This window comes from Drosophila elegans, unplaced genomic scaffold (assembly GCF_018152505.1).
Source record: "Drosophila elegans isolate 14027-0461.03 unplaced genomic scaffold, ASM1815250v1 contig_149, whole genome shotgun sequence".
NCBI classification, from domain to species: Eukaryota; Metazoa; Arthropoda; class Insecta; order Diptera; family Drosophilidae; genus Drosophila; species Drosophila elegans.
Genome location: NW_024545513.1, coordinates 11,434,441 through 11,458,637, shown reverse-complemented (window position 1 = coordinate 11,458,637; position 24,197 = coordinate 11,434,441). Strand labels below are relative to the sequence as shown.

At 38.2% G+C, this 24,197-nt stretch overlaps 3 protein-coding genes and 1 long non-coding RNA gene across 5 annotated transcripts; 1 reads left to right on the top strand and 3 right to left on the bottom strand.

Annotated features, from left to right (window-relative positions):
• Positions 1–4,672: 4,672 nt before the first annotated feature.
• LOC108137152 (cytochrome P450 4g1) lies at positions 4,673–6,980 on the bottom strand. Its single transcript, XM_017258718.2, has one exon. It carries the CDS (start codon positions 6,870–6,872, stop codon positions 5,202–5,204), a length of 1,671 nt encoding a protein of 556 aa, XP_017114207.1. The 5' UTR covers positions 6,873–6,980; the 3' UTR covers positions 4,673–5,201.
• Positions 6,981–7,796: 816 nt separating this feature from the next.
• LOC121467141 lies at positions 7,797–10,026 on the bottom strand. Its single transcript, XR_005977290.1, has 3 exons — positions 9,909–10,026; positions 8,348–9,819; positions 7,797–8,281 (listed from the first exon to the last, which is right to left on the bottom strand). It is a non-coding gene; the product is annotated as an uncharacterized LOC121467141 (long non-coding RNA).
• A 273-nt stretch (positions 10,027–10,299) lies between these two features.
• Positions 10,300–18,378, top strand: LOC108137163 (gastrula zinc finger protein XlCGF8.2DB). Of its 2 annotated transcripts, XM_017258733.2 has the most exons (6): positions 10,300–10,804; positions 12,381–12,695; positions 14,487–14,619; positions 14,705–14,889; positions 15,595–16,177; positions 16,971–18,378. In XM_017258733.2, exons 1-6 carry the CDS (start codon positions 10,766–10,768, stop codon positions 17,270–17,272), a joined length of 1,557 nt encoding a protein of 518 aa, XP_017114222.1. In that variant the 5' UTR covers positions 10,300–10,765; the 3' UTR covers positions 17,273–18,378. The 2 variants fall into 2 exon arrangements, with proteins under 2 accessions (XP_017114222.1, XP_017114224.1); XM_017258735.2 differs by lacking the exons at positions 10,300–10,804; positions 12,381–12,695 and adding an exon at positions 14,061–14,186.
• Positions 18,379–18,604: 226 nt separating this feature from the next.
• LOC108137178 (TBC domain-containing protein kinase-like protein) lies at positions 18,605–23,518 on the bottom strand. Its single transcript, XM_017258756.2, has 7 exons — positions 23,445–23,518; positions 23,013–23,377; positions 20,778–22,163; positions 20,511–20,717; positions 19,691–19,962; positions 19,328–19,624; positions 18,605–18,837 (listed from the first exon to the last, which is right to left on the bottom strand). Exons 2-7 carry the CDS (start codon positions 23,203–23,205, stop codon positions 18,733–18,735), a joined length of 2,460 nt encoding a protein of 819 aa, XP_017114245.1. The 5' UTR covers positions 23,206–23,377; positions 23,445–23,518; the 3' UTR covers positions 18,605–18,732.
• Between the last annotated feature and the right edge of the window lie 679 nt (positions 23,519–24,197).

Genomic DNA, 24,197 nt, shown 5'->3' with positions numbered 1-24,197 from the left:
GTGCGGTGGGTGCCCCGTTCACCGTTCACCGTTAGCAGTGAAAATCTTTTTCACGCACCGTTATAATTATTAAATATTGGTAATGCGACACGCCCGTTTACCGTACACCTTCGATTTTGGATCGAATTTCGCATATTTCCCGTTTTGAATTCGGAAATCATTGCCGTTAGTTTGGTTTACATTTAATTTGATTTTTTTTTTTCCTCTTTGGTGATTGCATGAAAGGCTTAAAGGACAGATGAAATCCCAAAAGGTATCCCTAAAACAGCTCGTGTCCTTCGATCGAAGGATTTGGTTTCATAGCTCCTTTGATTTTCCCCGTCGTTCTGCCTTTTTGGGGTCACGCCCCCACATGTCACCATTGAATATTCATAAATCATTGCGTGTGTAATAATGAGTTATTACTGTATTACTGGATACCCCTCTGTGTTTTTTTTTTCGGTTCATTTTAGCGTGTGCGCATGCTTATACCGTTGACTTGATCGATCCCCACAATCCTCCGATTTCGGGGCATATTGCATTACCATTATCCAGACAGCCAGGTGCTGATCTCTGACCCGATCGAACACGAGCTGGCTGGCTGGTGGTTAAAATTGTAAAGATTGTAATTGCGACAGATGACACAAGTTCAGACAAAGGTTTTGCTTCAGATTTTGGGGCTTAAATTTCTGGTAATAAACAGCATTCAGTAGAGTAGTTTCATAATTTTTATTCATATTATTTATATAAAAATGGGGTGCCAAATGAATAAGTCCAATGTATTTTAAAGTGTTTTTAATAGAGCAGTTTCACGAATATTATCATGTTATTTATATAACGTAACTAAGCTAAGGTCTTTAAAAGAAAACCGAATTAAATACAGCAGTTTCATAATTAATATTACTCATATATAATATTATAAATCAACTTTAGAAACAAAACGAAAAATGTTAGCAGCTACTTTATAACATCATATGTTTATTTTATAAAATTTAAAATTGGATCGAATACATTTTAAAAACTAAAAGTAAAGTTGATAAGCTATATGAGATGACTGTTTGAGTGGAAAATAAGAAGTTCCTTGGCCCATTCATACCCAGATTCATTCAGTTTTCTTTAGTTAAGTGCTTAGGCGATTTGACCACATTCCTGAGTACCTAATCCACTAATCCACGCTGATTCTTTGTGAACTAGTTTCATTCAAGGATTTCCTTTAACCGATTTCATTCATCTCTGATTTCTTAACCCAGTTTTCTCTGGGATATAGATATTTTCTTTTTGGCAATTATACTACTTGCTGTGGCTTACGAAATTAACCGCAGCATAAGCCGAGCTACTTAAACTTAAGCAGCTTTTTGTGGCCCTACTTGTTGTCCATAGTTTTCAATTGGTTCTATATCTTCGAGTGGACGTACTTCAACGCACAATGAGACACTTAAGTGTGCGCTTTGTGGCTAAAACCCTTAAGCGGTTAATCCAGCGATTTGTGAAACCAGGTCAAGAGGATAACGCTGGCCAACAGTCGGCAAAAAAGCAGGTTAACACTTTCTGGAATCGACTGTGGTTCACCTAAGTCCCCCTCCATTATTCATTTCCCATTTCCATTTTCCTATTTTCCACTTCAACCAAAGATGATCTTGCGTATGGCTGCGGCTGACAGATCCGAGTTAATTTCATTCATGACTCGCAACTTGGTTCCATATTGTAGTCATCCAAACTATGGAATGCGATGCACTTCAGAAAACATTTTCGAAATTTCACTTATAAATAAAACTGTTACACAATTATTGTTTATATATGAAAAGGCACATTAATATATACATTTTTAAAAGTATCGAATTAAATTCAGCAGTCTTATAATAAATATTATATCTATGATACATAAAGAAGTTCGAGAATTGGTCAAGAACACTAAATTAAAGTTTTAGCAGCTGTTTTATCAATATCAAAATATTTTATTAAATTTGAAATTGAAAGAGATGTTCATTTAACAATGTGAACTTACTCTTCCACATTTATATATTTACTTACAGAACCCTTAAAACTTTAAACAATTTAAATTCAATTTGTGAGCTTAGCTGGCACATTTTAATATATTGTTTTCCATATTTATATTTACTTATCGGCTAATATTTTCTAAATATGACTTAAATATATTTGCTGACTTTACAATTTTTCTGTGAGTGCAGCTCCAAAACGAGTGGCATAAGGACAACACATGTGGATTCCAGTTTTAGATGCATTAATTGAAACTGCTCCCCAGGCCTGGCTGCACATGTTTTCTTGGGACATTTTCCCGATGTCACCAGTCAGCAAACTCCACGTGGGTCTCGTACTTTGGTATTCCCTGTACAATACGGCCGTGTTTTGACACGGCTTGCACACAGGGTGGCCACTGTAGTTTATTCACTGGGATAATGTAGAGTACTCGGCATTGAGTCATCAGAGGAACGATTGTATGACAACACACAATTTTGACACTGTTTCTGTTGGCCAAATTCAATGGGCAGCGCACTCCACAGGAAGCGTTTTGCATTGCTATATTGTTGATTGAGATGTCCTTGCAAACAGGTCCTTGTTCGACAATTCCCCGAGCTCTTTACTCTCTATTCCCTTGAAGCCCTATTTTGAATGCAACTTGAAGACGACAATGCGTCAATGTGATTCAGGGACCCAAGAATATATGCCATCCTGGCTAGCTGTGGGGTCCTTCAAGGAAGGACCACACGAAGACATCCCGGAAGCAGCTCAATCAATGCAATTCCATTCCAAAACAGCTTCCATTCCAAACGATTTCCCCCAAAAACCAGAAGACTGTCTTTAACTTCCTTTATTGGTGATCACAGTGTATAAAAAAATAATAATCATATTTTTTATAAAAGATCTAGTTACAAAAAAAACATGAGTAAAATGCTTAAAACTATATTTAATTCGGAATTAATGAAATATAAATGAATCTTTAACTAAAATCGATATTTAACTCCGAATATTTTCGACATAATTGTCAATGGCATGAAAATATAACAAATTAATGTTTCTTTAAATTATAAATACTCCAAATAAAATAATCAAATCCTAATATTTAAAACTCAAAAGCAAAGAAACTAAAAGACGATTTCACTACCCATTTTTGTAGCACCTGGTCAGTGTGGACCGTGAAATGACAGCCTGAACATTCCGAAAACAATTTATAAAATATATTAACGATTTCCTTCTCAGCACATGCCAAAAGAATGAAATCGGGCTGAAAGGACCAATCCAACCATGCCAATCTCAAAGGAAAGAGTATAAAAACCTCAATTTTATGGTTACCACGTGGAAGGACATTAGAAAATCGGGCAAGTCGCTGTCATCAAAGGAAGGACATTTGTATGTTGGCGTTTCGAAAGGATTCCGCCATAAAAAACGCAATGAATGTGCACAAACATCCGGAGGCCGAGAAAAGCATTGGATTGGATTACCGAGTTTCCCGATTTACACAGGTAACGCCGCTATTTGCCTAGCAAAAAAACAAAAACAAAAAAAAGGACAACGACCAAATAGAATCGATGTGTATCGCTTGGTTGTATTTTTTTTTTGTCAGGGACCTGCTGCATGTCCTTTTTTCCGTTTTTTTTCGGATGCTGGAAGGAAGGGTTCCATTAATCAGGAAATGCGGAAGAAAACGAAAGGATTTCCGTTTCGTTCCGTATTTCGTAATGCGATGCTCGTTAATCGAACGAAAATCGAACGGAAAATTTGCCAAAGACCAAAAGTGAAAGCCGACTCCCAAGGCGGAATTCAGCTAATCGAAAAAAAAATATATCTCCTTACATTTTACCCCTTCCTATTTTTTTTTGCCTAAAAAAAAACCCGCGATAAACTGCTACCGATTTCGGCACAATAGCATTTGCATTTGTCAGCATCGCAAACTGCAACCGATTAATCGCATTACAAATCGCCAAGCGAATGAGGTGTCGACTTAAGATCAGCATAATGCTAACAAATTCGAACAGGTATTCCCGAAGATGTGAGCAAAAAGTGAAAAAAAAATAAACCCAAATAAATGGAAAATACCTGGCCAAGGACAGAAAGCCAAGAGCATAAATATTTTGACATTGCCAGCGGTTTTGCAAACTGCCGATTGCCTCGCATTAGCGCATTAACCCGATGATTGCAAAGGACCAACAACAAGGTCTTCCATGGCCAACACAATACAGCATGCACACAAAGAAAAGTGTATAAAATAGGATAATTCAGTAGCCAGCATATCGATTTCATATGCACAAAAATATAAAATCATAATTAGAGATACCAAACTAAATATATGTATAAGTCTTGCATAAAATGTAACCACTAAATTTCTAAAAAAAAAAATGATATATCAATCCAATTCAAATATAATGAAATTTAAATAATTTTGTTTGCATTAAATTAGGAAATTCATGTTTTCGATTTGACTAGCGCAGTAAATTTTAAGTGATATACTTGTACTTGTATACTAAGTCCAATATAATATTTTAAGAACTTCTTGTTCAAAATGATTTTAATTTTTTAATTTTATAATATAGCATAGAAATGTTCGAATTTGTTGTATAAGGGAATTACCTTATGACTTATTTTCAATCTATTTAGAAAATAAGCAGTCATCACTTAAAACTTTGTTTTAAAACCCCTTTCCATTTCCCCAAATATAAATGAAAACCAGAATGTGTGCAATTAAAACTTTTTTTGCAGCTCCATTGTCTGCTTGCTACGTTGTACATGTATTTTTCATATTTTTTGGGTTTCATTCAAACCATGTGACTTAATAAATACTAGAATAGAGGGGAAAAAAAAAATCACACTACATGGCTAAGGAAAAAAAAGAGTGATAGATAGAAAAATAGGTGAAGAGCACAAACAGTTGCGTTGAATAGTTGGTTTGAAAGAGAATATATAGAGTATATGGTATATAAACGTATATAGGGGCACCACCCGCTAAAGACCAACAAACAAAAAAAGTGAAGAAAAATTAAGGTAGGGTATTAAGTAGTATAGAAAGAAAGAAATAAAAAAAAATTGGTTGACTCTCTGGCTGGCTTGTGCGTTGGTTCGGTGTCGGGTATCTTCTATCTGAGTTCGTCATCGTGGTGTCCGTGGTGTTCGTGGTGTTCGGAATGTCTGGATTGCGGGACTGCCGGGTTTCATCATCTATGTACAGGGTATTTGCGGTGTCGTTTATTCCCCGCAAAAAGGATCACTTAGGCCACCGTGGCATACTGCCGCTTCTCCAGCGAGACATTGAAGCCATTCTCCAGCTTCAAGATGATGTCGGCCTGCAGCTTAAAGTCCGCCTCCGTATCGGTGGAGTGGACAATATAGTTCCTCACGATGGTCGAGAGCAGGACCTTCAGCTTCAGCATGGCATACTTGCGGCCCACACAACTCCTCGGTCCGGCACTGAACGGAATGAAGGAGTAGTAGTGCCTGTTGGCCATCCGCTCGGGCAGGAAGTTATCCGGATCGAATTTGGTGGGATTGGGATAGATGTCGGGACGACGATGCACACAGTACTGCAGCACAATGACCGTGGTGCCCTTGGGCACCGTATACGGGCCACTGGCCAACTTCAAGTCGTAGTCCAGACGTCTGGCGATCAGCGGTACTGGTGGATACAATCGCAGCGTCTCCAGGATCACACGCTCCAGATACTTCATCTCCATGGTGTCGGCAAAGGTGCAATCGCGCAGCATATTCTCACCAAAGATGGCCTTCTGTTCGGCAAAGACCTTGGCCTGAATGTCCTTGTGGATGCCCATCATGCAGAGGGCAAAACTGGAGCCGGCCGACGTGGTGTCATGACCCTCGAACATGATCGTGTTCACCTCGTCCATGATGTCCTTCTCGTTCCACTCGATGTCGGGATTCTTGGCCATCTCAACCATGGCATCGAGCAGAGCCAATCGCCTCTTGGCACCCACATCGTTCTCATCGATGTCATCCAGATCGTCGCGTAGACCCTCCTTTTTGGCAGCCGGCGAACCGGAAACCGGTGTGCTGATCTCCTCCACAATGGCACGTGACTCCTCCTGGAAGTTCTCCTTGCGATCCTTGACCACCTTACTGGTCATGCCCAAAATGATGTTCATCATGCGATCACCCTTCTCGCGCAGCTTGGTGAACTTGTAGATGGAATCGAGACGATAGAGTAGCTTCACCTGTCGCTTGTGGATGATGTCGCACATGTCGACGACGGCCTGGGCATACTCGAAACTCTTGTTGCCCTCCGGCAGCTTCTTCACACCCATGGCGGTGGACAGCAGGATGTCGACGGTGGTCTGCGACATGTAGTCATGGACATCAAACGATTTGCCCGCCTCCAGGCCCATCCTGGCCACCACCGACTTGGAATGATCCACGAATGTCGGCACGAACGACTTGAGGATGCTCTGATGGAAAGTGGGTGCAATCATCTTGCGATGATGACGCCAATGGTGTCCATTACTGATCAGCAGACCATTGCCGAACCATGGCTTAAAGTAGCGATACTCCTCGGCCTTGGTCAAGTGCTGGTGTCCACTGAGGATGAGTTCGATGTCGCTGGGATTGGTGAGGAAGACCAGCAGGACATTGCCCAGCCAGGCCTTCATCGTCTCACCGTACTTGTTCAGATAGCCCAGGCCGACGGCCAGGATTTCGGCATTGCTCAGGCCGGCGGCCACATGCGCCTGACCCAAAATGGGCAGCTCCGGCGGCGATGGGATGTTGGCCACCATCCGGTATTCGCGGCTATTCCGGCGCCAGTACTCGTACAAAGCCATGGCCACCAAAGTGCCCACCAGGGTGGTCAACATGGGGCTGAATCCCAAGACAGTCGATGACGACGACGATGACGCCTGTTGCAGCGTCTCCTGCACCGTTTCCAATGCCATGATTGATCCTGTTTCTCAGCTCCTTGCTCCTGATCCTTAACTCCTCGTTTTGGTGTTCTGTAGATGGCACTGTTGCTATTTCAGCCGCCAGCACTCAACTGTGAATCGACAACGATCCGTTCGAATGTTTTATACGGTTCCAAGGGCCTGAAGAGGTTACCACTTGGAGTCAAGCATATGCCCATAGCCATACCCATACCCATTCCCATTCCCATTCCCATATCCATTTGGATTAGCAAACCAAATCCAAGTCACGTACTCAACGGTCAACCTTTGGAAGCAAAGGCTGCACTGCGTCATTGCGGTCTTTCTGGTTCCATTTAGTCGGTCATTATAGCACAGTATATATGTAGTATAGTATAGTATAGTAGTCTGTAGTAGTCCCTTTGACATTGGCTCTTCCCGAAATGTATTCAATTATTCACCCTCATTGCAGTGCGTTTTCAAGAACTCTTTCTATTTGGTGGAAATCGAACATTCAAAGGTGTTTTAATTTTGTTAAGAGTGTTTTAAGCAGGAAACATATCAAACATAGTATTTCGTTATAACCTTAGACCAAATGTTTACATTAATCACATTAAGTACTCTGTGTTTTCAAAAGACTTTTAAAAAAAAAAGTTGTTTTCAAGTTTCTCTTTTACCAGGAACATATTTAAAGTAATATAGATTTGTACTCTTTACCTTTAATCTTTTTCATTTTTCATTTTTCATATTTATTTTATTTTATTTTATTTTTAAGAAGAAAAACCTTCAAAATAGTCTTAATTTTGGAAGAAGTTTATACTATAAAAGTGGTATATGCCATATGCAAATAAATCAAATATTCTGATTTTTTATTTCCAAAAAATTGTCTTCTTCACAAATCCATGAACGCTATATTAAAGGTATTTGTTAGATTAACATTTATCATACCACTAGTATTACTAAAATACCAAAAAAAAATTCATTACTTTTTTAAACAAATTTTCGTAGAGAAAAAGAGTTATTTCGTACCAGATTGATATTTGATATTATAAGAATGTAATTTTAAAAACTAGTTTTAAGCATTTCACTTTTAATATCACATATAGATTTCAACAATATTTGTAATTTTTAGGCGCATTAGACACTTTTTGCAGGGAAAGTGAATGGGTCTACTGTCCCTTTAACCATTTAATTCACACGCTTCCTGCGGAAGTGTGCAGGATGCCAGGATTTGGGACTCGGGATTCGGGGTTCGGGATCCGTCGATTGGGAATATGCAAAGCAGCTACCTGTAGGGCACTGGATTTACCTGCCGGCAAACGGAAGTGGGTGATCCTTGCCCCGCTTCCTCGTACTTTTATTTATTTTTTTTTTTTGCTATTCCTCCGTTTTGTTTTGCTTTCGCTTTTCATTAAATTCAATTTCGGCGCTTTTGTCCTCGACACCTGAGCACATGTATGCAGAAAAGGGAAAAGCGAGTGGGTAAACAATAAAATATGTAAGCCACTCACAATGGGAAGGAAGCTGTCGCTTTTATGATCCTCGTCCACCGCATCCTCCCGCTCATTCATCATCATCCTGGCCGGATTGTTAATTCAAGTGATCCCCATTTCTATTTATTTTCATTTGCAATTGGATTAATTGTGCGCGTGTTCAAAGCGTACACCGAAAAAAAGTAGTCATTAAGAGTAAAACTATTGTTACATGAATTTTATCGAGTTGGATGTGAAAAACTTCTTAGTAATTAACATGTTTCGAATTTGGATAATACTTTCAAAAGTATTTAAATGTTAACTTAGTAAGTTTAAAATGTGGGTTAAATTATAAATATATGTATGAAATCAAGAAACATTTGATTGACTTAGCATTTCTTTATTGGATACTTTTAAAACCAAAATAAATATGAGTTTAGTTTAATTTAATCAGTCTCAGTTAAAATGAAACTGTACCAAAAGTATCCTTTTGATTGCAAGAAATACATATGTCGGAATCGAAATAGAAAGAAATAATAAAAGTGATTGAGAAACAAATGAGGACATCGTAATAACTTAGTTGTTTTTAAATTTATATGTAGGAAGATCAATAAATATACATACATCAAAATATACAGAAAATCTGTTTTCAATTAAGGTTACATCAAAATTTTTATCAATTTAAAAACAACATTTCCAAATTCTCTCTCAAATCTATTACAAAGTATATTATTTAAGAAATAAGCAATTATGAATAGAAACTTTTGACTAAATTGTATTGACAAATACAAATATGACTAAATTTCTTTAAAACTTCAATGTTAGATGTTCCTTTTATGTTTTGAATTAAATTATCAATTTGTAACACTTGAAATGGGATTCCAATGCGTGGGTTAGCAAATGATCCTTAAGATTTGAACTATAGTTAAGTAATTTCGAGCTTTGGATACATTTGAATGGTCGTTTTTCTGTGTAAGTTCGCAAGTGTCTCTCAAGATTAGAAATCTGGGTAGAACTGGTCAAGCATTGGAAACAGTATGTGTGATTTTCAATATCTGAGCCCCTGCTTATTCTCTTCGGGCATAGGGAACATCTATATAGTCGATCTACTGCGTGGGTTTGAAAGTCTATTTGTAGATGAGAACTCGGGGTCAAACTCTTCAAGCATTGCGAAAAATTCAAAGGTCCTTTTTCGTGATTTCGTTGGATGAGTCTCCGGACTTTCGTCTATATCATCATCTATATCATCTCCAATCAAATTCTGTCCCCTCGATCCTTGCTTGGGAATCGGACTTATTTAAACTGCTGGGTTTTTTGGTGTCCATGTGATTTTTCCTTTTGCCGTAAATCTTTAATGGAGGAGAACGACTGGTGGATCCTTTTCGCAGGACAAGCAAATGGTTTCGGGGTGAGGGATCCTCCTCCTCAACTGAATGGCCAATGGATTCCGCAATATTGACTATCTTTACGTTTATCCTCCAGGCAAACACGAATTATTGACCAATCCATCTCTGAAATAGTACAATCAATACTGTAGGCACAAATTCAATTATTATTAAGCGGATAAATGCCGTGTTATCGTTTGTTCGCCCTCTCGTACATGCAAATGGCCTTTTTCTCGGTTGTTATCCAAATATTTTGTTATTTAAATTTCATCAAAACAATTATTAAATGGTAAACAATAGTGATACCATATTTTGTTTTAGAGCACTTATCCGCCGTGTAATCGGATACAAGTATCGATATAAAATATCGATTAAACAGCTGGGGACTGAAACCAATTGTGTTAAAGCAGCACCGCTATATCGACCACCTTTTATTTGTCCCCCTTACACACACAGACTGCGCAACAAAAACATCGGGCCCCAAAAAAAAAAGACGAGAACTTCGTCGTGAATTGTAAAATACAAAAAAAAAAACGCACTCAAACGCGCTGGTTTGTTTTTTTTTTCACGTGTAACTCACCGAAAAACAAAAAAAAAACAAAAAAAGCAAAGGAATTAAGCAGCAACACCAACACAGCATACATATATATGTATATGTACGTGCAAGTGCAAGGCAAACATAAACAACGGTGTGAGTGTGTGCGTGTGTGTGTACAACGAAAATATTGTATAAATCAAATTTATATATGTATAAAGTTTTTTTTTTTGCCCCAATGCGTGATCACTGAAAAGGCTTAAAAAAGTTGGTTAAAAAACCAGGCACCCGTTGCATTGTGTTTACAAAATATCAAAAAAAAATCCAAGAGCCAAACGTATAACAAATAGATAGCAACAAAACGAAAAGAAGAAGGAGCTGAATGCAAACCGGTAAAAATAGCGGTAAATTGCGAGGGAGAAGGACAACAACAACAATTACAGAGGGGGCAAACAACAACAACAACATCGAGGGACTTCCAGTGCATCTTCCTTCTCCTTCTCATCCTTCCCGAATTCTTCCCGAATTACGGTTATAATGGACACCATCTGTAGATTGTGCTTCCAAACGGCAACGGTAATAATATACATACAAAATATGATATATATTTAGGTGCATACATACCTATGTATCAGTTGTGTATTTTGTTATTTCTATTGATTTTTTTTTGTGAGGGCGGTGAGGGGAGTTTAAACAATTCAATTGGCGCTACTGTTTTTTTTTTCTAAAGGGGGTTGAAAAGCGCGCGCACTGTCCCCCTTTACCCCCCTAAATATATCATATACACACATATGCGACCCCAAAACTATTGCTGAACAATTTTTATTTTTAGCCAACTCAGCCCGAAAAGTTGTTCAAGCCGACAACTTGAAAAAATATTATTTTTACATTTTGCTTACGCTTGCCGCTCGCTTTTCACTTTGACTCCTTTTCAACCTTCCCCCTTTTCCCTTCTTCGCCCCCCATTGCCCCCTCCACCTATGAACCGCACAAAAAGAAATACATAATAAAACAAAATGACAGAAATTGCGCCAAGGCAGCCAAAAAACAGAGGCTGACCGAGGAACATGTTAATGGGGGTATTGTAGTAAAGGCTTTGATTTTAATTTAATTTTAAATGTACGTGATTTGAAATTGACAAATAATTTTAAGTGCTGCCTAAAATGATCACTGTATTGATTCTGACAACTTTTTGGGAATGCATTTTCAAACTTTGCAGGTCTCTTATCAGTAACATCTTTATCATGATAAATTATTTTTAAACATTGTATTATATTGCTTTTATTTTCGATATCGAATTCAATGCCCCACTATTTAAAGCTCGTTTTAATACAAATAATTTAATGATTAACAGTGTCCAGATTTTCCAGTTTCTTAACTTATTTTGCCAATTATCCATTCAATAATTTTATGCAATATAACTTACTTACATTTAACCCCTTTTTTTGGGGAAGCCTCTGCTTCGTGTGCTGGTAGAGCGGCGGTAAAAACAAAACAAAAAGCGAAAGAATAACAAAACGTTGTAGCAAAGAAAAAAAATAACATGAAATGAAAACAACAACAAGCTGTTTTTGTATTTTCTCTTCTTTCTTTTTTTTCATTCATCCATGTTAGTGTGTGCGTGTGTGTTTATCTTCATGGTTGTTATTTCTAGTTGGTGGAAAATAGAGGGGAGGAGATGAAATGAGGTTGCTACAATAAATAAAAAAACATTATTGTTTTGCTTTTGTTTTTCTTGATCAAAAACTCCAATTGGAAAACGGCATTTTATTCTGACTAAAGATTTATCAGTATAAAAAGGAATGTAATGCCGACCAAATTATCATGTTTTTTATCGTATCGTATAATATAGTAAAATAGTAATCTCGTAATCTTTAATATTATCGATAAAATATTAAACTTGTTTTTTTTTTTTTTTGGTTTATATTAAATATAAAAATATTTTAAATATTATATTTTTGCAATATATCAAAATTAATAAGGGAAGTATAATAAAATCGAGTATCAATAAAATATTAAAGCGGTTTAAAAATATTAAGATTTTTTTTATATAAAATTCACACTTATTTGGATTAGATATTTTTCTTTTAATATTTTTCATTTAAAAAAGTATCAAATAATGATGATGTTTAATAATCGTCCTGTTCTACAGTTATTCCAGGTGCCCGGCTATAGCATACCCACGTGCGTCCGCTGCTCGGAGCAGTTGACAAATAATTCCAACTTCCATCAGTCGGCAGCAGCGGCGGCCGCAGTCGCAGCCTCGGCCTCTGCCGCAGTTGCCGCCTCGGCTGCAGCGGCGGCCACCTCCTCCTCGACGGCCTCCTCCAGCGACAGTGATGCCGTCGCGCAGCAGCATCAGAATCCGCAGCAGCAGCAGCACTCACAGCAAGCGCAGCAGCAGCAGCAACAAATGCAATCCTCCAGTTCTTCCGAGAACCTCCAGTCGCAGGACGATTGCGAAGACGTAAGTGCAGTGATGCAAAAGTCAGAATTCCAAAGAAGGACAATTAATGTTAATTTGTATCTTCAAGTTTTTAATTTACATAATGAATACTTCTTTAAAATTTGCACTTGTAAAGTCTAACAGTGCCCTAAAAAGTAAATACAGAGTTGGAAAAATTACATTGTTTTTCTTTTTTTTAACACTGGTTTCTCTTAAAAACATTGTAACGGTTTTAATTCTATCATAACATATAACTTTACCATATTATTGGTAAAAAAAAAGGTTAAATTCTCAAAGAAAATCTTTTCAAAACCGATTTCCGAAGTTGGAAAGATATATTATAACAATACTTAATTTCTTTAAAAAAAATATTACTATTAAAAATAATAGCACTAACAGAGGTAGTCCCTATTTCAACTCAACTCAAATCTAGAAGCTAAACTTTTTTAAAAATCCAATTTATGAAATTACCTTGTAAAATATAAATGATGCCAAAAATGACCAATTTAAAACTAATTACTAGGTCCAGGCTTACTGTTGTAAGTCTCTTCGATTTATTCCAATTGGATTGGTTGCAGGGCTTTAGAGAACTTTCACCCCTTTTTTTTGGGAGGTACTTCCCTGGGAATTCGACTCCTGGGATCCTTCTGCTGCACTTGTTTATTATTGTTGTGCTATTTTTTCCTTTTTACTTTTTACTACTCCCCCACTTACACAAAGAACACATAAATACATACATACTGCACATTCATAGCTGCCCCTTCTTCTTCCACTTCTTATTTTGTCGTTTCTTTGCATGTTCTTGTTGCCTTTCTTTTTCCATCATGCAACAGAGAACTGCAAAAAAAGTATAAATAACATTAAGAAAAGGACTTGTCGACTATGGAAAATACCCTATTTATGTAAATTAAATATATTATTTGTTATTTGTTTAGTATTTCGAAAACGTAAAGTTGAAAACATAAAAAATTTGCAATGAGGGCTGTAACCATAAGGTGTAAGCAAAATGTTTAATAGTTTTGTATATACATAGATACATTGAAAAATATAAACGAAAATATTTAATATAAAAAATATATCTTTTGTATAACTTGAAAATTTAAAGATACAAAATTTTAAGATACAAAATTGTAGAGTATTTTCTATTCCGCTTGCAATTTTTCGCACTGCTCATTTTCTTGTTTTCCTTTATATTTATATATACATATGTATATATGTACACATATATTTTGTGCTTCTTTTTCCATTAATATCTGCTCTGTTGACGTCGACGTCGGCGCTTTTTGTGCGCTGTGTAAAGCGGAAAAAATTCATTTTCAGTTGACGCTTTTCGGTGTGTGGGTGTGCGTGGTACGCAAAAAACAAAAAAAAAAAAAAAAAAAAAACAAAACATAATAACAATAAGTAAAAATAGTTTAAAATATTAAGTGTAATCTGAGTGATTTCGAAATAAACAAACTGAATTCGCACGGGAATTTGCAATCCGTTCTTTTGGCCGCCAGCTTGTTGAGCGTGAGTGCTGTTCATTTGGCTATTTTGCCGCCATAATTCATGGATATTAATATGTACTTAAAAAGTTGAAGAGAAAAGTTTTTAAGTTACATTTTTAGGAAGATTTTTTTATTCTTTCAAGTATTTGTTATTATCAAAATAGACAAGAAAGATTTCCAGATCGCTTGATCAATGCCTCATATTACTATTAAATGAATCAATAATCTTATTTGATATTATATTTTTGTAATAAAAATGTACAAAATATTTTTCACAAAAATTCACGTATATAAATCGATATTTTATTTATTTATATTCAAGGTGGATCTGATATTCAACGAGGAGGGCTCCTGCCCGCTATGCAACAAAACTTTCTCGCGCAAATCCTCGCTCATGACGCACATACGAAATCACTCGGCGGAGCGTAAGTTTGTGTGCACCTACTGCCACAAAGGTGGGTTAATTACAAATACCACATATGCACCATATATGTATATATCTCTATCGCTAATTATCTGTGCGATTCCCTTGACTTTTAGGTTTCACGCAGGCGGCTAACTTGCGGAACCACGAGCGCATCCACACGAACGATCGGCCATATCAGTGCGTGGATTGCGGCAAGACCTTCACGCAGATCACCAACCTGAACAATCACCGCAGACTTCACACCGGCGAACGGCCCTTCGTCTGCAATGAACCGGAGTGTGGTCGCAGTTTCGCCCAGGTCAGGTTAATGGGTCACTGGTTAAGCAATAAGCTTTGTTTGATTGAAATCTCGGAAACCTATTTTATCATTTAAGAAAACTAAATCAAAGAAGCTACAGTGCTTAATTACTTTGTCTTCCCACAAAACTATTGGAAATATTTGCTTGGAAATAATTAAAAAAATCGAAATTAAAGATTTCAAGACTAGAAATTCCGGTATAACAATAGTGTGAGTCTTAAAATTTGAGCCTATTATTAAATAATAAAAAAAAGACAAGAATGTTCATAGAACAAGTTTCGTAAAGTGCTTGTTACTATAACTATTTTGTAGGCACCATATAATTTTAAAAGTCAATTAAATGAGTTTTAAAATATGTATCAACATCAATAGAAAACATCCTTTTTTGGTACTATTTGTCTGTATTCTGACCAAACATTTAATCTTCAATTAAAATCATATTTATTTGTAGATATTCATATCCAATATTCAAAATAATAATGTCTTTAAATTTGAAACAACAAAAATGGAAAATAAAACTTAATATTTAATGTATTCGGGCTTTGGCCATTCTAGGAAGATAACCTGCATTTAACAATTTAAATTAAAATTTAAAATTGAAAATCAACAAGTTGCTAAGGTTCTTCTTGTGTTAAATATTAAATATTTTGAATACTTAAGTATTGCATAAATGGCAAAATTAACGCAGAGCTCTTCAAATTGCAGGTGACGAATCTAAACAACCACATGAAGTCGCACCACAAGGTGCAGCAGTACTGCTGCAACGTGTGCAACAAGAAGTTCACGCAGGTGACCTCACTCAACCAGCACCTGCAGGCGCATGCCGGGGTCACCGGCTACTACTGCCCCCGCTGTCCGGAGAAGAACTTCAAGCTGCAGTCGCAGCTGCACACGCACATGAAGACCCATGGCCTGGCCTTTCCGTACGAGTGTGACAAGTGCGACGAGAAGTTCCTGCAGCAGGCGCATCTCGACCAGCATCTCAAGATGCACGACGAGTTCAAGTTCAAGTGCGACATCTGCCCGAGCAGCTTCAACCAGGAGTCGCTGCTCAAAAAGCACGTGCAGCGGCACGTCGAGGGACGCTACCTCTCCTGCCCGGTGGCCAACTGCGCCGAGTCGTTTGCGGTGCGCCAGCACCTCTCCAAGCACCTGCTCACCAACCACGCCCACCACGAGCTGCCGCCCCCGAAGCGCTCCAAAAAGACGACCGTCTCGCCGCAGACGGCACAACAACCGCTGGCGATGATCGGCCAGCCGTTGTCCCTGCAGCACACGACGGGGCAGCGTAAGTAGTCCTCTATTTCGACTGAATCTTGGAGCAATTTGCATTATCTTAGTGCCCAATATCACAATATTTAATATTTGAATAGGACACATTCAAGATTCAGCATTTACGAATCCTTTTTTTAAATACTTTTTAATACAAATCCATGCCTAACTCGAGTTATTGTTATAAATTTGTATATTCAGACATGGGTTTTTTAATGTAGGTGCTTTAAATTAATCAAATACCCAGTGCTAAATCCTCTGCTCATGAATTTCGCCTTCTTTTCAACTATGAAATGAATCTTCAATATCTAAATCAAGTTTTTTACATTTTAAATTTAATCCGGAAATATAGTTACCAAGTTATTTTACTGAGACTCATTATAATATAATTTCAATAACCAAAAATTAGTTAAATTAAATATCAAGTAATAGATGAAGATTTTATATATATTTATATATTATATAAATATTTTCATTATTAATATTATTTTAATAGTGCCTTTGTGGATTATTTAATCTATATTATTATATTATTTGGGAATGTTCAGGCATGTTTTTTAAATATGGTATTGAAATATTTAATCTCCATTGTCATATACCCAAATAAACTATTAAAACACTTTATTTCAATATAAAGTACTTAATAATTTGAATGTGGCATATCTTAATGGAGTTGTCTTTATTATAATGCTCAATTTGTATTATTAGGTATGGTTGTTATATGATAGATTGACATAGATTTAGTTAATAAGACTAGGCCAAAACCCTTTATCTCAATATCTAATGGTAACTGTTTTTTACTTTTGCAGGCGGACGACCGCCGAAGAACAAGAACAAGGCGGCGACGACGCTCTCCGCAACGGCCATCAAGATCGAGATCAACGAACCGCTCCACAGCAGTCAGCATATCAGCAGCGTGAGTGGCCTGTCCATCCAGCAGCAGATCAACCAGCACATGCAACAGCAGGCGGCGGCGCAACAGCAGCAGGCGCAACAGCAGCAGCAGCAACAGACGCAACAACAGCAACAGCAGCAGCAGCAGCAACAACAACAACTGCTTCACCTGCCGATGGGTCAGGCGCTCAAGGCGCGCTTCATACCCACTAAGTAGGATAGTTAAGGATGGAAAGGTCTCTCTAAGCTTAAGCGCCCCGTTCGATCAGCTGCTAAAGACCCTGATTAGCCTAGCCATAGCCAAAGTAGCATCACATCCAGCCCCCACACACTATAGATACCATCGCAAGATATATGATAAAGCGGATGGTTCTGAAATCTCTAGAGGTCTTCAAATAGTTTTGGGTGTTCGTAAAGCAAATTCGAAATATTTGGCCTTAAAAAACCATTGTTTATGGGACTTTTTTTTTATAAATTCTCGAAATTTTTAAACATTTGCCAGGCCTTTCAGGCCATAGTATCCTACAATAGGGATATTTTTTTCGCTCTTTGCATCTAAAGTTAAGACAAAATAGTTTTGGGTTTTCCTTTAGTGAAATTGTAATCATTTGTGCAGCTCAGCAATATTTTATTAGCTTAAATACTTTCTAAAAAGTGAAAGACTTACAAAATTTTATAAAGGAAAATTTTATTAATTTTCAAGCGTGTAAAGATTATGTTATACACCGAAAAGAAATGTTCGGTCTCTTTTTTGTAAGATTTTGAGTATTAGAAATGATTTAAGGAGAAAGTTTAAACCAGATTATATACTACATTTTGAGACAACAAATTTATTTTGAAACCGGCATAGAGATTTGCAGAACATACCGAATTCAGAGTCGGCGGCAAGCTGCTGGTTCAGTTTGGTGTCTGTCTCTTTTTTCCTGTTTTCAAATTTTTTGTCAACCAAAGCAATAGACAAACCAAATGTCACCTAAATAAATTAAAAACAAAAAGAAACGAAAAAACTAAAAAGCTATGAATAACATCTTTAAATGAAGAGCAACACCAGATGGACAGACAAAAAAAAAACACAACTGACTTAAATTTATGCACATATACACCCACATCTATATATAAAAATATATATATATATTATATATAAATGAGATCAGGTTGAGAAATCTGAAACTTAAATCGATTTAAAATTTTAATGTAATGCAAGGCACAGCGAAACGGAAATTACAATTTTGAAAACTAAGAAAGCAAATACAAATTACTTACAATTAAACGTAATTATGCTTAGAGAAAAGCAATCAATAAACAAGAAGTAACGAAAAATTTGATTAAATTTGGTATGTATTTATGTTAAGCATTAGTTTAAGTGTTTTTATTTTTTTTTTTTAATAAATCATTACAAAAAAAAAAAAAAAACAAAAACAATCTAAGGAAAAGAAACAAGTTAAGACGATAGTGTTTTGATTTATGGAAAATGACAAGCTAAGTACTAATGCTAAATACTAATTTAGCTGGCCAAATCCCGATAAAACTGGCACAAATCAGTTATATATACGTAGTACATATATTATTTATTTGCAAATACATTCCGTTTTAAAAAAAGATAATAAATTTACATTGAGCTTAGGCTAGACGAGCAGAAGCGATGAGGCTAACGAGAAACGATCAGCAAGTCGGGGCTCAATTCGAGATGAGTATATTTGGCTCGATGGAGTGCAGGACATTGAATCCTTTGTGAAGAATACAGGTGCGCTGTACGCCGCAGGCCACCAAAAAGTGCGAGAACTGAAAGGTAATGGATGTAAAGGGATTGCTTTTGGTTACACATTAGGGTAAAGCTAGTGGTAGACGATGCATCAGCAACCATAAAAATGCACAGACCGATCCATTGGTATAACTTTTAGTTAAAACAGGCCAAAGCTGATGATAGGCGATGCATCAGCAACCATAAGACAAACAGATATTTAGCTGAGCCATTGGTATAACTTTTGGTTAAAACTGGTGGTAAACGATGCATCAGCAACCTTTAAATGCACAGATACCAAGCTGAGCCTTTGGTTACAACAGGAATTAATCGGTTGTAGACGATGCATCAGCAACCATAAGACAAACAGATATTTAACTGAGCCATTGGCATAACTTTTGCTTAAAACTGATCGTAAACGATGCATCAGCAACCATAAAGTGCACATGATATTTAGCTGAGCCATTCGAGATCTAACGAAACTGAAGGCCTGATGCATCGTCTACGGCCAGGCTAAGGATTTATTCCTACCTCCACGGAGTGCTGATGAATGTTGCTGACGCAGACCACGATCCTGCCCCGCAGCAGCGCCTCCAATTGGGGCACCTGCAGGGCCTCCAGTCGCTGCTCGCCCAGCTGAACGGTGGCGAACGGAATGTTGATGCTATGCGGCACATGGACGCGTCCAAACTCCACCACACTGCGCAGATCGATGAGGGCCAGCTCCGCCGGCGAGTTGTTCAGCAGCCATCGCACATCCTTGGCGCTGATGCGCGGGCATTGCTCCTGCTGCAGATGCTTCAGTTCCACGTCCGCCACACCAATGTCCTTATGGGAGATAAGTAGCTACGGTTATTGTCCATTTAACAATTAGGGATTTAATAGCAAACTTACCAGCGCCTGGGGCGGTTGCATCCGCAGGGCATGCTGCCGGTGAGTAATACTCTTGGGCGTGGCCTCGTACATCTTCTGCGACTCCAGCACACAGCCGTCCATCACAATGTCCGGCAGATCGGAGAAGAGCAGGATGCACTCGTTGAAACCGGAGGTGAGCAGCGTGCTCCTCAGCTGGCGCAGTATCGCAATGCCGATGAACAGCGGATACGAGCTGTCGCCCAGCATGAGTTTGTCCCACAAATGCAGGATCTTGTGCAGAGGGAACACATCTGCCAAATACATTTTTATATAATTAAAAACTAAGGAAAACTTGTTCACTTCAAATCAAATTAGGTACCTTGTATAGAATAAAATTTAAATTAAAACATTTGTAGATTCAATGAAACAAATGTTTATTTATGTACCTTTCAAAATATTTAGACTAAGTTTGTGGTAATCAAGTTAAAACTTTAAAAGTTTTGTGAATAATGTATTAATTAAATATTAAATAAATAAAATAATTTTTGCATTTAAAAATAAAAAAACCAAAAAGCACTATATAGTTTCTCTAGTAGAGAAAACTGAATCGTGTAAGTATGTATTTTAACAGCGATTAAATAATTGATAAAAATACATTAAATAGCTAAAAAGTTTAAGCTATAGATAAACATACCATATTGAAAAGTTAAATATCTTATATATATTTTTGGGACTATGAAAAGCGTATAACTCTTACTTTTGTTGAAATCATATATTACACTTATAAAAAGGAACCACAAAATGTAAAAATCGTAGATTAAGAGATTCATCTCTTATCCATGCAACCAAAAGAACTCACGCGAAAACATGGTTAGGAACCAGGGGATGGCAAAGAGCTCGGGTATAAAGCTAATGCTGGCCAAATGCTGAGCGAGAAGCGGTTCATGGAAGGCGGTCAGCTGGGAGAACTTGCTCAGGTACTCCTTGATCACCGCCGAGTTGTCCTTGAGGAAGAACCACTGCAGATACTTTGGAATGAACTTGAACAGGCTGAGGAAGGCCAACTCTAAGGAAAACGTTAAAGACTTGAGATTCTAATAAACAAAGAAATGATAGCTAAACGCACCTTCATTGTTAAAGTTGAGAAAGAGAAACGGAGCCGTTAGCGAGTCCAATCCCTGCCAGTAGACGTACTGCGGATGGGCGGTGACCCAGGCCTTGAGCAGACGCCTCAGTTTGCGATGTCCGTCGGGGGAGGAGAGCAGCTCGTCGTACTGATGGCAGCGCGGTATGTCCACCTCGATCTGTCGATCCGTACTGGTGGCCGTGAACTTATCGATCTTCGTGTAACTGCCATTGGGCACCACCTCCAGGAGGGCGGCCCAAATGGGGCCCCTCAGCAGCGGCGGCACATCGACGGCCGCCTCGCGCTGCAGCTGCTCGGCCGTGTGCGGATAGCCCTGAAGAATTCGCGTGAACAGCCGCACCCGCTGGAACTGATACTCGATGTCCCTTTCGCGTATCACCAGCGGCAATTCCTGCAGTTCGCTGGCAAAATGGGCGGGAAAACGCGGCGAATGGAGCAGCGGAAAGTAGACGCCGGCCGGCAAACGACTCAGTCGCCGGAGCAGCGCCTTCAGACGCAGCGGTACCACGCGATCGTCCATCAGTTGCGCCTGACTGCGTCCCGGACAAACGCTGGCGCCACTCAGTCGCACGATCTGCGGCAATCCCAAAATCGGAGCCTCACTCCGGATGAGGCCCTCCTTCTTCAGCTCCGCCTGGACATCGCCGCCGGCCAGTTGCCAAAGGTGATAGATCTGGGCCAAAGGGCAACGCAGGAGTAGCGGCAAATGCTCGCTTTCCTCGCTCGGCTGTTGCATCTTCTCCTGCCGCCGCGAAATGTCCACACGCACGCCCTCGAAGATGTGGTGACGCAAGAGCTCGCCGGGCAGTGGTCGCCGCTTGGGCAGGACACTCAGACAGCTTTCCAGCAGCTGTCGCAGACTCGTGTCCATCGACGCATACCGTTCGTGGCAGTCATGCTCCCGCGCAATCTTCTCCAGCACACCGTTGGTCCGGCCAAAGGCCAGGATTTTCCTAATCACATTCGAGAGCTTCAGGCGGGGCCAGAGTTCGATCTGGAAGATCAGTTCGACAATCAGCAGGGCCAGCGACCAAATGTCACTCTTCACGTTGCCATTCAAGCCCAGCAGTCGCTCCGGCGCCATGTAGCGTAGGTTGCCAATGGGAAAGGGCACATGGACACCGCCCTTGGTCATGTGGTGCAGTCCGTAGTTGAAGAGCTTCACCCGCAGCTGGCCGTCGCCGGAGATGAGGATGTGCCTGGGCTCCAGATTGTGGGCCACCAGATGGTGCTGGCTCAGCACGCCAATGCCGCAGGCCACCTGGTAGAAGATCCTCAGGATCTGGGCGATGGCCAGCGGAGGATGACGCTTGGCATAGTCCTCCAGCGACAGTCCCAAATACTCCGACACCACAATGGTGCGTTCTACAAGGGGAGCATATTTTCGGTATTAATATCTTATTCGTTTTCTATATTATATATCATTTGACTTTGGTTTGCTTTGATTGTTTTAACAGATAATAAATTAAATTTCTTTGTTAGCTTATTAATGTCTATCTATTCAGTTTGGTGTAAATCGGAGCACTTATTATATAGTTTAAATTTTATAAAAATCCATATTTCAAAATTGTTTTAGTTTGTTTTTTTGAAGATGATCCGTATTTATTAGGGATTTTGGGGTTATATATTTATCGGCGGAGTTTAATGACTACTTAATGCTTAGTTATTATAGAATTAATGGGTGGTATTTGGTGAGTATATTTAAGGATAGTTGGGATATTTGAGTATTTCGGAGTTCTTTATATTTTCTGCAAAGTTTAATATACATTAAAGTAGGATTTATGGATGTTTTAGATAGTTATCTTTGTGAATTTAAAGGGCGATTTTTAATATAACTAGGATATGATAGTTTTTTAAGATGATAAATCCATTTACAGAGTTTGGAGTTAGGTTGTAATAGTATTTCGCAAGTTATGTATATATCTGGAAAGTTGAATGCCCATTAAAGTAGTTTTAGATGATTTTTGTTGTTATTTAATGATCGATCCTGAAGATTATAGGGATATGATTGATTTTTAGGATGATAAATCCATTTGCAGAGTTTGCACATAGTAATACCATAGAAAAAGTGGTGAACATTAGATCAACATCGAAGATAGTTGGGAACTGGGAGTATTTCGGATTTAGTGGGTGTTTCAAATGGTTTGGGATGGTACTTAGTGTGTGTGGTCATTACACCCCGTTTTGTTGGCTTCAAGGTGCCTCACCACCCACCGTGCTTGCCGCGAATCACATCCAGATACTGGCAAAGATGTTCGTCCTGGAGTTCCTTGAGTTTTTGGGCTCTTCCCAGGATCGCAATGGAATTGGGAGTCAGAGGAAGTCCATTTGTGCCGCAAACGTCGCCGGGATGCAATTTCGCGAAGAAGGTGACGGCGCATAGGCGGCTCTCCCTTTCCCGCTCCATTATCTCAGCTAATCCAAGATAATCGCCGATTTGCGATCACAAATCAGTGGAAATTTCAAAAACTCACGACACAACATCAGCAACAATTTTTTTTGGTTGTTTTGCAGAATCAGCTGATGGCGTTGCCGGACCGCGCCAAGTGCAACGCCCCCAATTTTGCACGCTGCTGAAACTGGGAAAGTAATTATTTAAAAGGTTTAAAGCCTTATAAGCAACTTATTTATTGAACTTATATTTACTTCTTACTAATACCCCATCATGAATTGGAGAATTTGGGGTTTATAAGCAACAGTTGAGAGCGCAGACAAAGGGTTAACCGTGAGCGGCGTTGCCAGATAGCTGGCACGTTCATGCGCAGTTCTTATTGGAAAAATTGTACAGTAGTGCTTACATTATAAACATTGTTTTCAGTTACCAAGCCACAGTAACCATCCTAAACATGGAAAGGTTATACCCAATCACAAGAATACTAGTTTAATTATTTGGGAAAATATATAAAAGTTTAAACATATTTATCAAACTTTAAGCTTAAGCCATTTAAAAAATATTTCGAAATGTTTTATAGATTACTTTAAATATGTTTTTGTTGTAGTTGTTGCAGTTCACATATGTCTACTCACCCTAGCAGCCCAATTAATTAAATAATAAAATAAAATCTAATAATTTTCGGTAAAATATCTTCGTGCATATTTATTTTTGAACAAACTATTTTTAACCTTTAAATGGAAGCATTTATATAAAAGTAATTAAAACAAGAGTTTAATGTTGTGGTACTTCAAGCATTATAGAAATCACACTTAAAACTGCCAATATAAGTAAAAATTAACAAGCATTATTGTTAATATGATTTCCATGTTTTAGCTATGGAATAATTTCATATAAATTATTAGTTTTAAATTATTTTGTGATTAAAAGTTTAATAATATTTACATTTTTTATTATCTGTTAATATTTATTAAATATAAAGTTGACATAAAACAATTTTAAAAACA

Bases quoted from the DNA above. Each gene is read 5' to 3' on its own strand.
- LOC108137178 (XM_017258756.2), bottom strand. From the start codon at position 23,205: ATGGAGCGGGAAAGGGAGAGCCGCCTATGCGCCGTCACCTTCTTCGCG. The intron at 19,963-20,510 runs GTGAGTTCTTTT...TGTATTTGGCAG, and splicing joins GTTCCTAACCATGTTTTCGC to ATGTGTTCCCTCTGCACAAG. The intron at 19,625-19,690 runs GTAAGTTTGCTA...ATCTCCCATAAG, and splicing joins TGCAACCGCCCCAGGCGCTG to GACATTGGTGTGGCGGACGT.
- LOC108137152 (XM_017258718.2), bottom strand. From the start codon at position 6,872: ATGGCATTGGAAACGGTGCAGGAGACGCTGCAACAGGCGTCATCGTCG.
- LOC108137163 (XM_017258733.2), top strand. From the start codon at position 10,766: ATGGACACCATCTGTAGATTGTGCTTCCAAACGGCAACG. The intron at 14,620-14,704 runs GTGGGTTAATTA...CTTGACTTTTAG, and splicing joins GTGCACCTACTGCCACAAAG to GTTTCACGCAGGCGGCTAAC. The intron at 16,178-16,970 runs GTAAGTAGTCCT...TTACTTTTGCAG, and splicing joins GCAGCACACGACGGGGCAGC to GCGGACGACCGCCGAAGAAC.